Here is a 13,364-nt window from a genome sequence, read left to right as displayed (position 1 = left end):
CCCCAAGCCCCGCTGGCCTCCCTGACCCCCAGCCCCTCGCAGTACACCCACTGCTGGGCAGGCCTCACAAGCATCTCCTCCCCGCTACAGTTCACCTAGACTCTGCGCCCAGCAGGCCCCCGGAATGAACCGGCACCACCTCCACTGACGGACCCCTTTCTGCCCATCAGATGGTCCCACGTGGCCAGGGGCCCTTCTTGGGATGTGGGTGCTCCCAGAAGGGGTTCAGCAGAATCTGAAAGAATGGTGGGGCTGAGGTTTGGCCCAAGTGTCGGGGGGGCCTGGGGACAAAGTTTCCACCCTGAGGTCTACAGTCAAAATGAGATCAGCCATCACCCAGACATCAGATGCAAAAGGTCACGGGCCCTAGGCAAGCCCGGGTCTGCCAGGGCCTTCCCAGGTGAGCCCCCCTGCACGACGGCTCCTTCCCTCACTTTTCAGACCACTGGCCCTTTCTCAGCTTGCAGATGGAGGCTTCATAACACCTCCTTCAAGGGACTTTCTCTGACTACCTCGTAAGTTAAATCAGGGTCCCCTACTAGTCCCCCCTTCAGCACCTGCCCACTACCCTCACAGCTTGACTGTCAACGAGGCCTGGCCCTGGGAAAAGCAGGAATTCAAAATCAAGGAGACAGACATGAACCAGAAGTGTCTATTACAGAAATCTGGCCAAAGTTCCAACTGAGTAGCCCCAGCTGAGGCTAGGCTGGGGCCCTCTCTGCCCAGGGCTGGGCAGCTGAAACAGGAAAGAATAGAAGTAGTACATCTGGGACCAAGGCCTCAGAGCTGTGAGATGATGTTGGGGGCCAGACTGCAGGTGAGGCCCGTGCCATCTGGCTCCACGTTCAGGGACTTCACGATGCCATCCTCTATCACCATGGAGAACCTGCCAGAAAGAAGGGCCGGGCCAGTTGCAACAGCCTGGGCCTGGAGGCTGGGAATGGAGACAGGCGGGGTAGCAGGGGAACCGCACAGGAAACCCTCCTCCTTTTACCTCTTCAGCCGTCGATTCCCAAAGAGGGACACCAGTGAATCATCTAGTAACAAATCCGTCTCCTGAAAGGAGAAGCAAAGGAAAGGTCAGGAACTCCCAGACCTGGCTGGCCCCACACTGGCCATGTCCCTCCAAGTCCCTGCTTCCAAGATGGAGGCTGGGGGGGGCGGGTGCACTCACCTTTCCAAAGGCCCCAGTGGGGTCGGCCAGGAGCCGAACCTAAGGAGAAAGTAAGGTCACAAGAAAAATCTCCTGCTTGGCCCCTGATACCCGCAGGACCCACACCTCACCTTGCCTTCTGTGTTGTGCGCTCGTCCCCACTCTTCCGTCACAAAGACATCATTAACGCTCAGACACGCCACCACCTCGACCCCCTTGGCCTTCAGAGCGCCAGCCTGCTCCACGTACCCTGGCAGGTGGGTCTGGGGAGGGGAAACAAAGAATCAGAAGATGGATAATTGCTTCTGCTCCTCAGCCTACCCTTCATCTCTAGGCCCTCCTCACTCTCCTACTTCAACGGCTTTGATCAGACAGTGAGAACTGTGTAAGCCACAGCTCCTTTTTGCCTTGGCCACTAGGAAGCTCGGATCCAAACTTAAGTGTTCCTTGGTCAAGACCATGAACTTCCCATGGACAGGACTATGTCTCATTTACCCAAGTCCCAAGTCCCTTCCACAGTGCCTGTCACCCAGCAGGATCAATGAGAGGTGTTGGACTTCATTGCATCACCTTTTCTCCTACATTCCTGGTACCTGTTCACAGCCTCAACTCATTTTTTAAAAACCCGATAACAGTTTTTTAACTGTCACGTCATCTACATCCTCTTGGTACAAGCTACCCCGGGACTATGTAAAGGACTAATGAACAATACAAACATGTACACAAGATTCCAATTGCTGAGCCCCAGAAGGGCAGCCCTCACCTTGGAACAGCCAGGGGTAAAGGCCCCAGGGACTCCAAAGAGCACCCCCTTCTTGCCCTTGAACAGCTCTGCCAGGTTCACCTTGTTCCCAGGCTTCTCTTCAAATACCACCACCGATGGGATGGCATCTCCCACCTAGAGGGAATGACACCAAGGTAAGGAGTCGGGAGCGGGCGGGGGGCGGTGCAGGAAGCCAAGGCCAGGGCAGCAGCAGATGGTGGATGGCGCACAAAGGGCCAAGTAGCCCCTGCCTGGTCCGGTGGAACCAGGGTTGACACCCAATGGGAAAGTCCAACCCTGTCAGAGCTTCCAGAGGTCCCTCCCCAGCAACCATCTGGTTACCCCACATGCTCCAGGTTTCAAGGTGGCCCTATTCCTCTTAAGGGCCAGTTGGTGACAACAGAAAAAGGGAGAGGCCTCTCCAGGTGTCGCAAGAGGTTGAGTAAACAAGCTGAGTTACAGGAAAGGACTGGGATAGATGGGCAGAAGCAAGAGAGGAGGAGGAGGCCCTGACAACACGGAGGGAGGGGATCCTGGCCACGGCTGAGTGTCCCACCCTCAAGAAGAGAAAAAGGGAAGGCAGCAGAAAGTGGGAAAGTTGGGGAGTGGGGTGCAGGTTCCTACATCCAGAGGGTAGAGAATAAAAGAAGGAAACTCTTGAAGGGGGAGGGATCAGTCTACCTGGGAGTGTGTGAGGGCTTCATGGGGCCAGAGAAGGTAGAGAAAAGGGGGGAAAGTCAGGGCTGAGGGGAGTGCCTCTGAGAAACCCAGCAGTTGGTTATAGAATGAAGCAGAAGGAGGGGGGAGATCTCAGAAGACTGTGGGGCAAAGGGGACTCCCAAGGAGCTGGGGATGGTTCCAGAAGATGAGAAGGGTGAAAAACTCAGAAGCGTGGGAATTAGCCACGAGTGGAGTGCCATGGGGGCGGGAAGGTATGGAGGAGGGCACATATGGGGATTGAAAAGGGTAAAGGAGATGGTTCCACAAGGTGGGGGAAGCCATGGTACTCAATCTCCTGAAAATGGTGAAGACTCAACACAGGTGTCCCAAGGTGGATGCGGACGGGAGACGAGGCGAAGGCCCCAAAGCCTTGACTGTCCCAGGAGATGGGGCACGAGGCCCCTAAAACTGGCGACAACGTTGCAGCCACAGGGTCTTGATGAAGGGATGAGGGGGGACAGACGGCGGGAGGAGCCTCTAGGGCAGCGGGGAGAGGTCCGGAGGGTAAGAGGGTGACTCTCCCCCAGACAAGCGGGACGAAGGGGCTTGGGGAAACAGGCAGGGGGACCGCGAAGAGCTGTCAGGCCTGGCTGGGCCAACGGTCACCTTGATCGGGGCCATGGCTACAGCAGCGCTTCTGAAACCTCGGAGCCCGCCAAGCGTCCACTCTAGGCCTCCTTTCACGCACCCTCCGGCTTCCTCTGCCGCTGCCGCTGCCGCACACTCAACGACGGCCGAGCCCGCTCTACTGCCCAGGATGCGCAGCCACGCCAGCGTCATGCCGGGTCTCGAAGCCACAATTGCCCCGCCCCTGCCTCACGGCTAAGGTAGAAGGGTGAGCGGGACAAAGGTGCTACCACGCAATCCTGCGAAAGGCGGAGCAAAAGGAGGGGCGTAGGTCGCCCCGGCCCCCTGCGAGGCGCGGGCGCCGCGCGCAAGGCGGAGTCTTCGACACGGCTCGGCTCATCTGCATTCGGGACTGGATCACTTACGCACTTGCAAATGGGCGGAGCTTTCGGCTGCCGCGCAGCTTATTTGCATGCAAGGATAGGGTGCTGCTGTTTTGATTGGCATAATTTACGGATTGGAGCAGTATTTCCGTTCCTTAACCGAAGCAAGGGGCGAGGAACGATGGTGTCAGGCGCCTGTGTAGGAGTAAAGCATATTTATTTTGCATTCCACGAAGGCCCCTGCATTGCAGCTGTTTTATATATTTGCGTTGTACACGACTTGTAGCAATTTGAGGTTTGTCTCAGCCAAAACCACTGGGCCTGCGCCGTAGCAATCTCCTGCCAAAACGCTTCCGGGAGCAGCGCTTGATCCCATCCGACCTCCGCTCCGGCGAGCACGGGAAATTCTAGCAAGTTCGCCGGTTCCGCTCCTCCCAGCTGTCCAATAGGATAGAGCGGAGCAGCCCCGGAAGTGATGCCCGGGGAATCCGCCCTCCTTCCGGTTCCGGCTTTGCGAGAGCGCGCAGCGTCGACATGAAGTTGCTCACCCACAACCTGCTGAGCTCGCATGTGCGGGGGGTGGGGCCCCGTGGCTTCCCCCTGCGCCTCCAGGTACTGGCCGGGGGAGATCTCGGGCCCCCTCTCCTGGGGGCGGGGTGTAGGAGAACCAAGATCTGGTCCCTGCCTAACTAAATCTCTCCACCGCGCAGGCCACCGAGGTCCGCATCAGCCCTGTGGAGTTCAACCCCGACTTCGTAGCTCGTATGATACCCAAAGTGGAGTGGGCGGCGCTTCTGGAGGCTGCGGACACCGTGAGGACCCTCGTTTTCTCCCGTGCACACCTTGCGGTGGGGGGGGGGTCTCACCGCATCCCTTTACACCAGGCCAGGGAGCCTGGCCTCAGGGCGAGTGACGGGGATACCCAGAGATGATTTAGGCCTCTTGCCCACAGTTGCATCTGGTCGAGGTGCCCAAAGAGCCGATTCAGGGATATGAGCATGACGAAAGATTTCTGAGAAAGATGCACCACGTTCTGCTGGAGGTGAGAACCGGCCCATTACTTGCTTCCTGGCCATACACCCACACCTGGAGGCTGTCAGTGCTCAGCTCTCGTTCCCTCTTCCCGCAGGTGGATGTGTTGGAGGGCACCCTGCAATGCCCAGAGTCGGGACGTCTGTTCCCCATCAGCCGTGGGATCCCCAACATGCTGCTGAGTGATGAGGAAACTGAGACTTAAAAGCGTGCCAGGCCCGTTTTTCATTTTGTGAGCGTGTGTATCTTTGTATACGTATATCCTGTTTGCTACTTCTGTCCTGTGTATCCCCAACCCTTGGTCCAGTGACACACGAAACACACAGTGTTCTTGAGCTCGGTATTATATTTTTTTTCTCATTAAAGGTTCAAAACCAAAAGCGGTTTCTCTTTGCAGCAAATATACATTAAAATAGAGTCTCTGTACAGCCAAGGGCTCTGGGCCCTGGCTTGCCCCATGTCCCTGCGCCTCCCTGGCCAAACCCAAAAATAAATATAGTGTTATTGCTCTGCAGGGCATAGAGACAGTGCTCTCCCTACCCCGTGAGGAGGCTGGGTGGGAGCTGATGGGGGCGCCCTGGCCACCCCAGGGGCCCAGGGGCTGGAGCCTGCTTGGAGTTATTGCTTCAAGGGGCGGGGGGCAGTAATGCCCAATGCAAATGATGAGGAAAGGAGCGAAGGGAGCAGGGGCCTTTGCTCTCCAAATTCCTCTGTGTTCTGGAGAGGAAGTCGGATTAAGCAGCAGCAAAAGCATCACCCACTGGGAGACTGTGGCCTCCACTCCCTTCCCTCCCTGAGATCAGGCTTCTGCCCCCCCACCCCACCCCACCCCACCCCACCCCCACACACACACACACACACACGTCCCCTACAGCCCCCTATGGCTTCCGCAAGGCCCCCTACACCCTGGGGGCACGTTATGGCTTGCGAGGGGCAGCACTGTGCCCAGAGCCTGGGCATGCACGTTCCCAGCTTCTGACACCCCCTGGGAGGGGGGAGGGGAGGGCATAGGGCCTGCTCCGGCTGATGGTGTTGCCCTGGCCCTGCCAGCAGGCTGTGGCACTGCCCAGACCCCAGCTCTGCCCCCTTGGGGCTGACCCCGTGCTGGGCGGGTCCTGCCAGCACCCCCACCTGTGCCCAGCCCTCGCCTCAGTCCATCATGGCCTCAAGCATTTCCAGGAACAGCTTGTGCATGGGCACCTTGCCCTCCAGCTTCACCCCATAGAAATGGGCCAGCACTTTGCCTGCCGTCTGGCGAAGGAGCGGTAGTGTAAGCAGCAGCCTGCCTGCCCGCCTCCGCTCAGCACCCCCTCCGGGGCCTGCCCGGCCAGCTTCATACTCCAGCAGAGCCTCGTGTAGAGCTTCTCGAAGCTGCTCCACAGCCTCAGCATCTTCAATGTGCACGGAGTCTGCAAGGAAAGGCGAGAGAGCTGTTGACATGGGCCGTCTCCAGAAAGGGCAGAGCCACATCTGCCTGGACACCGCTGGATGGGTCCCAACCAGGAGCCAGACAAGGATTTGCTGAAGCACCACCCACTGCTCCTGCCCATCAGCCAGGGCCCACCCTTTCTCCCTCGGCTATGGCCACCTCCTGTCCCTATCACCTTCTCTCTCACTACATGGTTCACCTTTCCGCAAAAGTATGGACACCAGGGCTCAAAATCCTGCATGCAGTTCCTGGACCTGTCCTTGCCTGGCTTTATGACTTTCAGGAAGTCACTGTTCTTTTTTCCCCTAAGCTACAGTTTTCCTTATCTGCAAAATGGGATTGTGCCACCATCAGAGTTAAAAACCAGAGGACATTATAAAGAGGCCTGTCAGTACTTGCCCCAGACTCACCTGAATTGGCGAGGGCCAGGGCCTTCAGCAGAACGTACTCCTCGCGCTCCAGCCGCAGGGCCTGCAGTCGCCGCACCAGTTGCAACAGGGCAGCCCCCAGTTCCCCCAGGCCAGCTGCTCGAGCCCCCTCTTCATCCAGGACCAGGTCCTCGGCGAAGGCCAGCTCATCCTGCAGTGGCAGTGAGCGCTGGGCCACACCCAACACCAGGACCTCCATCCACACGCTCTGCAGAACTGACATCTGGTCAGACAGCGACAGTGACGAGAAACCTGGAGGGCAGTGGGGGGCAGAGCTGGCTGAGCAAGTGCACCAGAGCAGGCATGGCCCGGCCTACCCAGGGAAGCCCCACATCGCCTGGGCCCTTTACCTGGGATGCTCTTGGCCCAGCTGATGGTGACCACGATCTCTCGGTCAAAGAGGTCACAGAGGGTAGCCACGGCTGGGAGGTGTCCATCAGGGCCCGCGGGGTCGGGCATGGCATACAGCTTCTCAGGCTCAACCACCAGCAGGTGGGACACCAGTGCATTCACCGGGGCTGCAGTGATAGTTGGAAGAGGCACTCGAATTCATCACCTTGCCAGCCCTTCAGGGTCAAGCATCCTCCCAGATCAGTCCCCCTGTGGCCTTCCTCAATAACCACTGGCCAGCCAGGCTCAGACACCTCTCTCGGGGAAGGGCCGCACTATCTCCCAGGGAAAGCGTCTGTTTGTGGACAGGTTCTGAGTGTTAGAAAACCTTCCCTGCTCCCAGCTGTACTGCTCGAGGCCTGACATAGAAAAGGGTATTTTTGTAAATACTTCCCGGGGGGAGATGCATAAACGAACAGATGAAGGGAAGATTTGGGTCCTAGTGCCCAAGAGAACTACTATCCCGGGTGAGTGACGTCAGACAGGTCTCCCATGTCCAAGCTCCACCCCAACCCCAGAGCCCCCAAAGACCCCACTGTGCTCTCACCTGTCTTCCGAGGGCCTCCAGCTACTGCCAGAGGTCCAGCAGGGAAGGGGCCTGGGAAGGGCAGCGGGTCCACCTCTGGCCGCCGCTTGTACTTCTGTCGCCCTCCCCGGACACGGTCCAGACGTACCCCTTGAATTGTAGGACAGGGCTGTGTCCATGGGGCTGGGGCTGGCTTGCTCTCCAGAGCCCACCTGCCCAGCCCAGTCCACCAGAACTTCTCAGACCTGGCCCAGCCCGACCCCGTGCGCCCAGCCCCCACGCCTTGCCCAGGCCCCCGCCAGCGCTCACCCTCCTTGAGCATGCCCACCCGCAGGCACTTGGTGAAGCGACAGGCCTGGCAGGCCTTGCGTCTCCGCTTGGTGATCTCGCACTCGTTGGAGGCCGGACAGCTGTACTCGATGCTCCCTGCCAGGAAGAGGCAGGGCTCCAGTGGCGGCCTCCCAGGGCCCGGAGCAGGCCCAGTGGACAGGAGTGCCCTGACTCACCCCAGGTAAGCACAGGTCTGGGGAGAGCAGGAGTGCTGTGAAGGGGGCAGGGGAGCACGAGCACTGAAGGGAAAGGCCACTGGGCTAGGGGCCCCAGCCTGGGCAAGAGAGGGGCTGGGACCAGAGGAGTCGGGCTGCACCTGGCCCAAGCTTCTTGTCAAGTCACGTTTCTGGGCTGTGCTGCTCTCATCAAGGGCCACAGTGACCTCCACATTGCTACATCAAGCGGTCAGTTCTCATCCTTATGTCATTTGGCCCAATGGAGCATCTAATGCCATTGATCCCTCCTAGAAACACTTTTCTTCTTTGGCTTCTAGGACACCACACTCCCGGCTTTCCTCCCACCTCATTGCCACCTTGTGGTTTCCGTGCATCGGCCCACGCTCCTTCCATTGAAGACCCCTAGGGTGGCCCTCCGACCTGTCTCCACTGACTCACTCAAATGGTGATCTCACCAAGTCGTGGGCTTTCAAATCTCTGTCTCTGGCCTAGACCAGCCTGAACTCTAGACGTATCCCACTGCCTCCTCCTGCGTGCCTGGAAGACACTACAAACTTAACCAGTTCTAGATGGAGCCCCCAACCTACCCCTCCAAAACCTGCAACCCCATTTGTCCAGCTGCTCAAGCAGAAATCTAGGAGACTTTTTTTTTTTTTTTTTTTTTTTTTGCGTTACGCGGGCCACTCACTGTTGTGGCCTCTCCTGTTGCGGAGCACAGGCTCCGGACGCGCAGGCCCAGCGGCCATGGCTCACGGGCCCAGCCGCTCCGCGGCATGTGGGATCTTCCCGGACCGGGGCACGAACCCGCGTCCCCTGCATCGGCAGGCGGACTCTCAACCACTGCGTCACCAGGGAAGCCCCTAGGAGACATTTTTAATTCCTCTCTCACACCCCAAACCCAAGCCACTGACAGATCCTGGTGGGCTTCACCTCCTAATATGTCCAGAAGCGCCCCTCTTCTGCCCCTGGCAAGTGTTTCTACCCTTGACCAGAGTCACTGTCACCTCCCCTCCTGCTCTGTCTTTGCCTCCTTCGGTTACTGTTAACACAGAGGCATCCTATTAAACCTAAGACAGGGAGTTCCCTAGCGGTCCAGTGGTGCATTTCTCCTCACAGCCTGCTTTCTCCTACACCCTACCTGGGCTTCTTCAGCTCAAGACACCTCTTCAGGGAGGCACTCCAGAGTCCCAGACCCAGCCAGGTTCCCTGGCACGCACCCTGCTCCTCACCCTCCAGCACTCACCACAGCTGTACTGTAACCACTGTATGCAGTTCATTGTTTTCTCTCTCTCCCCTCTGCTGGAATGTAAACTGCTCGAGGACAGGAGCGATCCTGCCTTAGTCCCAGCTATGCCCCCACACCTGGAACAGTGGCCAGGATAGCAGAGCACAAGTTTGTGAAGAGCAAGGATCCTGGAGGCTGCCACTTACCAACGGTGTGACCTTGGGCAAGTCCCACACCTAAGCCCTCGAACCCTCAGTTTTCCCATCTGTAAAACTGGGATGATTAAAAACTACTTCTGGGCTTCCCCAGTTGCGCAGTGGTTAAGAATCTGCCTGCCAATGCAGGGGACACGGGTTCGAGCCCTGGTCCGGGAAGATCCCACATGCGGCGGAGCGGGTAAGCCCGTGTGCCGCAACTACTGAGCCTGGGCTCTGGAGCCCACGAGCCACAACTACTGAGCTCACACGCCACAACTGCCGAAGCCCGCGCGCCTAGAGCCCGTGCTCCGCAACAAGAGAAGCCACCGCAATGAGAAGCCCGTGCACCGCGAGGAAGAGTAGTCCCTGCTCACCGCAACTAGAGAAAGCCCGCGCGCAGCAACGAAGACCCAACGCAGCCAAAAATAATAAACAAATAAAATAAATTAAATAAATTAATAAATATAAAACTTTATAAAAAAAACTACTTCTTACAAAGGCGAGTTGTGAGAACTAAATGGGAAAATCAAGGTAAGACATTTAACACGGCTCACAGCACCTAAATGCTCAATAAATGATCACTAGTTATGGCTAGTGCTCGATAAAGATTTGTCAACAGAGAACGAAGCATTCCAGGGTGGGTAGGAGACACCTGGACCCAGACCTGGACCTGTTGGCTCAGGTCTTCAGGGCCAGAAGGGAGCACAGAGCTTTTAGACCAGCAGGTCTCAGCCAAGTCAAAACTTGCTAGAATGTCACAATCAGTCCTGAGGCATCTGTCCAAAGTTCAGTTATTAGTAATAAGCAGAGGCAACAGTCTGGCCTTTACGAGCTTAGCTCTGGACTTCAATCGACCCAAGTTCATATCTTGTTTCTGCCATTTTTCTACCTGTGGGACCTGAACAAAGTTTTGAAAACCTCTCTGGGCTTCAGTTATAATAGTGCTGAATAGTGCTGGAACCTTAGAGATTGCTGTGTGGGTAACTGAGAGCATAAATGTAACAGGACACAGTGCCTGGCACTCAAGAAATGTTCTCAAAAAGGCTACATGTTATAACCCCCAAGTAACCAATGGTTTATATAACAATATAAGTAATGGGCACATCCCAAATAATGCTTATTACATCACCATCTTGCTCACTCGTATTTTGAAATGCTTTCCTGAGTGAGAAAAATTCAGTGAGTACTATTGGCAGGGATGCCTAATAGTCTTTTTAAAGGTAGGTGCTGAAATACGACGTAGCCACTCTCAGTTACCCGTAAAAACCTGCCTTGTGCTCGTGCTGCTTTGGGGAAATCAACACAAAAGGGGGCATGTTCTCTGCTGGTGAGAGGGCAGCAGCTGCCGGAAACAAGAATAAAGTTTAGGAGCAGGCAGAGGCTGCTTTGAATTTTTCAGAGCCGCTGTGGAAGGTGCTGGGCCTAGAGTACCCAGAAACTTAGGAGGCATCTTGAGTCCCACTCTCACACCCCACATCCAATCCATCAACACATCCTGGTGGCTTTATTTAACGCTTACGGGAAAGGACGTTCCTGGGAGGTAGGAGGGCCTGGGAACTCCAGGCTGCCAACCCCAAGTGGTACCATGGCAGCCTGGGGGCCTACTGCCACCCAGCAGTGCACCAACTGGGGAGCGCCAGGCCCAGAGGGCAAAGGGCACAGGAGCGGGGTGGGGGCTCACCCTGGATGGTCCTCTTGAAGAAGGCTTTGCAGGCCTCACAGGATGCCACACCATAGTGGTAGCCGGAGGCCACGTCCCCACAGACCAGGCAGAGGCGTTTGGGCAGGGAGCTGAGCACCAGCTTCCCACCACCCTGCTCGCCAGGCCCAGCCCCCTCCCCATCCTCCTCCTCCTTGTGGCCTGGGAGGCAGCGGGTGGGAGCTGGGCCAGGGGCCAGGGCCACGGGGGGCTCAGTCTCAGTCTCCGAGGAACCCTTTGGGCTGTCAGGACTGGCTGGCTCTGCCTTGATGTAGAGAGGCTCAATGCCCACCACCTGGCTGGACATGGCGCTGGTCACCTGCGGGAAGAGACCCGTCAGGTCACAGGGAGGCGCTGGGATGGGGGATGGAGACACCCTGTCACCCTGGTTGCCCAACCCCGGGCCTGGGGCCAGGCTTCCAGGCTCAGCAAGAGGGTGGGGGGGACAGAGTCCAAGGAAGGCTGCCCATGAAGAGGCACCCCCCGCCCCGGCTGTTGCCATGGAAACAGAGTCTCCAGAGCCAGTAACTGACAGCAGGTCTCCCACGTGGGAAACTGCAGGAGGCTTGGAAACCCCCTACTCCCACCCAGGCCAAGGAATAGGGTAACCCAAGTGCCCAAGCAACCTTCAACCTGGTCTGGAATCCCCAGCCAGGAGTGAGATACCTCTCAAATTTTCTCCAGATGTTAGAGAGCTCAGTGATCTCCCCCACACCTGGGTATCCTCCATTCAAGAGCGAAACTAAACTGAGGCACACAAACCCAAGGGCAGTTGATGTGCTCACACATGCCTGTGTTTACACCCTCACACTCCCACTCACCTGGGTCCTCAGGTGTCCTCACCTGCGCACACACGCTCACACACAATCCCTCTCCTGGTCAGGTTCACACTCACACGGGTCCTTTCCCAAACCCCAGCACTCACCCATGCTCCCGTCTGCCTTCGCACTCCTTAAGTGCACACCCCATAACAAAGTCACACCCAAGGCTCATAATCACACTCTCGCTCACACACTCTTACACTCTCACCATGCCCCCACACTCACACACACACACACACACACACACACACACACAGGCATAGTCCCTTGTGGAAACACATTCAGAGCCTCTCACACCTGACACATCGCCACCTCCAGCCCCAGGCACACCAGCGGGCGCGGCTCCACCTCCTTGCACCCCCTCCAGCACATTCGTTCTTACACTCCTGCTGTCGCAGAGTCCTCCACCACGGGGCGCCCCGCCCCCCCAACCTGCGCACACCTACGGGAAGTTGCCTAAAGTTGCTGCGCCTCCCCTCCCCCTCCGCCCGCGGGGGACCTCTATCAGGTTATCAGGAAGTAATGGGGGAGCGCCAAGGAGGAGGAAGTTCTCCCCCGCCAGTGCGATGACCTTTGACCCAGAGAGGAGGGTGGCCCTAGGCCCCTTCGAGCGCCCCCACGTGGTCTTCAAAGCCCCTTCCCCGACAGAGAACCCTTCCCATCTTCCAGCCCGGCCCTCCCCTGGGACTTCGGCATGCTCCAGGTGCCGGATTGAACCCTGCCCTGGGACTGGATCCGAAGCCCAAGCCCGACCCTGGTCTCAGGCCGGCGCCCTAAGACCCGGACGCCATATCCCGCCCAGACCCTGACCCTGTCTGGCTTTCGACCGGGTCCCGACCGTGACCCGGGCCGGACCCGGAGCCGGACCCCGCCTGGAGCCCGCCCCCCGCCCGCCTCCCTGCCCCGCTCGCACATGGCCCCGGCGCACCGCCCGCCCACCCTCCAGCGGCGCTCCCCTCCGCCCCCGGACCTGGGGCCCCGGCAGGGCGGGCGGGCAGGCATGGGGGCCGAGCGGCCCGGAGCGCCGGGGTGAGCCTGGGGCCGCGGGCGGCCCCTCCTCCGCCGCCTCCTCCGGCCGCGCCGCCCCGCCGCGCCGCGTCCCCTCACTCGGCGGCGCCGCCGGCGGCTTGTAGGACACAAAAGGACATCGCGGCCGCTTCCTACTCCGCTTCCTCCAGCTGACAGCGGGGGCGGGGCTGGCCGTGCGCATGCAAAGCAGGGGGCGGGGCCCAGCGCCCTATGCTAATAAGGCAAGTGGGCCGAGCAGCGCCTGCGCTTGGGGACGTGTCAGGGCGGAGCCGGCGAAGCCAGCGGGGCGGCCTTCATGAAGGCCTCGCCCAGCCGCCGCCGAGCCACAGCGGCGTATGCGGCTGCTGAGAGGGCGTGGCCAGAGGAGACGCGGAGAGGCTACGGGGTGGGGTGGGACCAGGAGCGTTCCTACGTAAAGAAGGAGGAGAGGTGCGCTGTGCGCAAGGGAAATGGGAGAGGTAGTTCAGCGGCCGCCTCTGAGGGTCCGGGAGATGAT

The 13,364-nt window shown here is 58.6% G+C and overlaps 3 protein-coding genes across 4 annotated transcripts; 1 reads left to right on the top strand and 2 right to left on the bottom strand.

The window, feature by feature from the left end:
* Window positions 1-630: 630 nt before the first annotated feature.
* On the bottom strand, window positions 631-3,598 carry PRDX5 (peroxiredoxin 5). The gene is made up of 6 exons (XM_007102605.4): window positions 3,243-3,598; window positions 1,917-2,051; window positions 1,285-1,416; window positions 1,175-1,213; window positions 995-1,056; window positions 631-886 (listed from the first exon to the last, which is right to left on the bottom strand). The coding sequence occupies exons 1-6, from the start codon at window positions 3,414-3,416 to the stop codon at window positions 781-783; spliced, it is 648 nt and encodes a 215-aa protein (XP_007102667.1). The 5' UTR covers window positions 3,417-3,598; the 3' UTR covers window positions 631-780.
* A 94-nt stretch (window positions 3,599-3,692) lies between these two features.
* On the top strand, window positions 3,693-4,998 carry TRMT112 (tRNA methyltransferase activator subunit 11-2). Its single transcript, XM_007102604.3, has 4 exons — window positions 3,693-4,198; window positions 4,297-4,398; window positions 4,539-4,628; window positions 4,716-4,998. The coding sequence occupies exons 1-4, from the start codon at window positions 4,121-4,123 to the stop codon at window positions 4,821-4,823; spliced, it is 378 nt and encodes a 125-aa protein (XP_007102666.1). The 5' UTR covers window positions 3,693-4,120; the 3' UTR covers window positions 4,824-4,998.
* Window positions 4,999-5,140: 142 nt separating this feature from the next.
* On the bottom strand, window positions 5,141-12,996 carry ESRRA (estrogen related receptor alpha). Of its 2 annotated transcripts, XM_028484545.2 has the most exons (7): window positions 12,810-12,996; window positions 11,001-11,337; window positions 7,701-7,817; window positions 7,413-7,541; window positions 6,826-6,993; window positions 6,458-6,727; window positions 5,141-6,027 (listed from the first exon to the last, which is right to left on the bottom strand). In XM_028484545.2, the coding sequence occupies exons 2-7, from the start codon at window positions 11,323-11,325 to the stop codon at window positions 5,768-5,770; spliced, it is 1,269 nt and encodes a 422-aa protein (XP_028340346.1). In that variant the 5' UTR covers window positions 11,326-11,337; window positions 12,810-12,996; the 3' UTR covers window positions 5,141-5,767. The 2 variants fall into 2 exon arrangements, with proteins under 2 accessions (XP_028340346.1, XP_007102665.1); XM_007102603.4 differs by lacking the exon at window positions 12,810-12,996 and having other exon boundaries at window positions 11,001-12,264.
* Window positions 12,997-13,364: the final 368 nt, after the last annotated feature.

The sequence above is a fragment of the Physeter macrocephalus genome, unplaced genomic scaffold (assembly GCF_002837175.3).
Source record: "Physeter macrocephalus isolate SW-GA unplaced genomic scaffold, ASM283717v5 random_197, whole genome shotgun sequence".
NCBI classification, from domain to species: domain Eukaryota; kingdom Metazoa; phylum Chordata; class Mammalia; order Artiodactyla; family Physeteridae; genus Physeter; species Physeter macrocephalus.
The sequence above is the reverse complement of the archived record's forward strand: the minus strand, read 5'-3'. Positions and strand labels throughout refer to the sequence as shown.

Coding starts and splice junctions, on each gene's coding strand:
- PRDX5 (XM_007102605.4), bottom strand. CDS start 3,416: ATGACGCTGGCGTGGCTGCGCATCCTGGGCAGTAGAGCGGGCTCGGCC. Junction 1,417..1,916: donor TTACCCCTGGCTGTTCCAAG/GTGAGGGCTGCC, acceptor TCCCCTCCCCAG/ACCCACCTGCCAGGGTACGT. Junction 1,057..1,174: donor CCACTGGGGCCTTTGGAAAG/GTGAGTGCACCC, acceptor TTCTCCTTTCAG/GAGACGGATTTGTTACTAGA.
- TRMT112 (XM_007102604.3), top strand. CDS start 4,121: ATGAAGTTGCTCACCCACAACCTGCTGAGCTCGCATGTGCGGGGGGTG. Junction 4,199..4,296: donor GCTTCCCCCTGCGCCTCCAG/GTACTGGCCGGG, acceptor TCCACCGCGCAG/GCCACCGAGGTCCGCATCAG. Junction 4,629..4,715: donor TGCACCACGTTCTGCTGGAG/GTGAGAACCGGC, acceptor CTCTTCCCGCAG/GTGGATGTGTTGGAGGGCAC.
- ESRRA (XM_007102603.4), bottom strand. CDS start 11,520: ATGGCAACAGCCGGGGCGGGGGGTGCCTCTTCATGGGCAGCCTTCCTT. Junction 6,728..6,825: donor CTGGGCCAAGAGCATCCCAG/GTAAAGGGCCCA, acceptor ACTGCCCTCCAG/GTTTCTCGTCACTGTCGCTG. Junction 6,028..6,457: donor CCTGGCCCTCGCCAATTCAG/GTGAGTCTGGGG, acceptor CTTTCCTTGCAG/ACTCCGTGCACATTGAAGAT.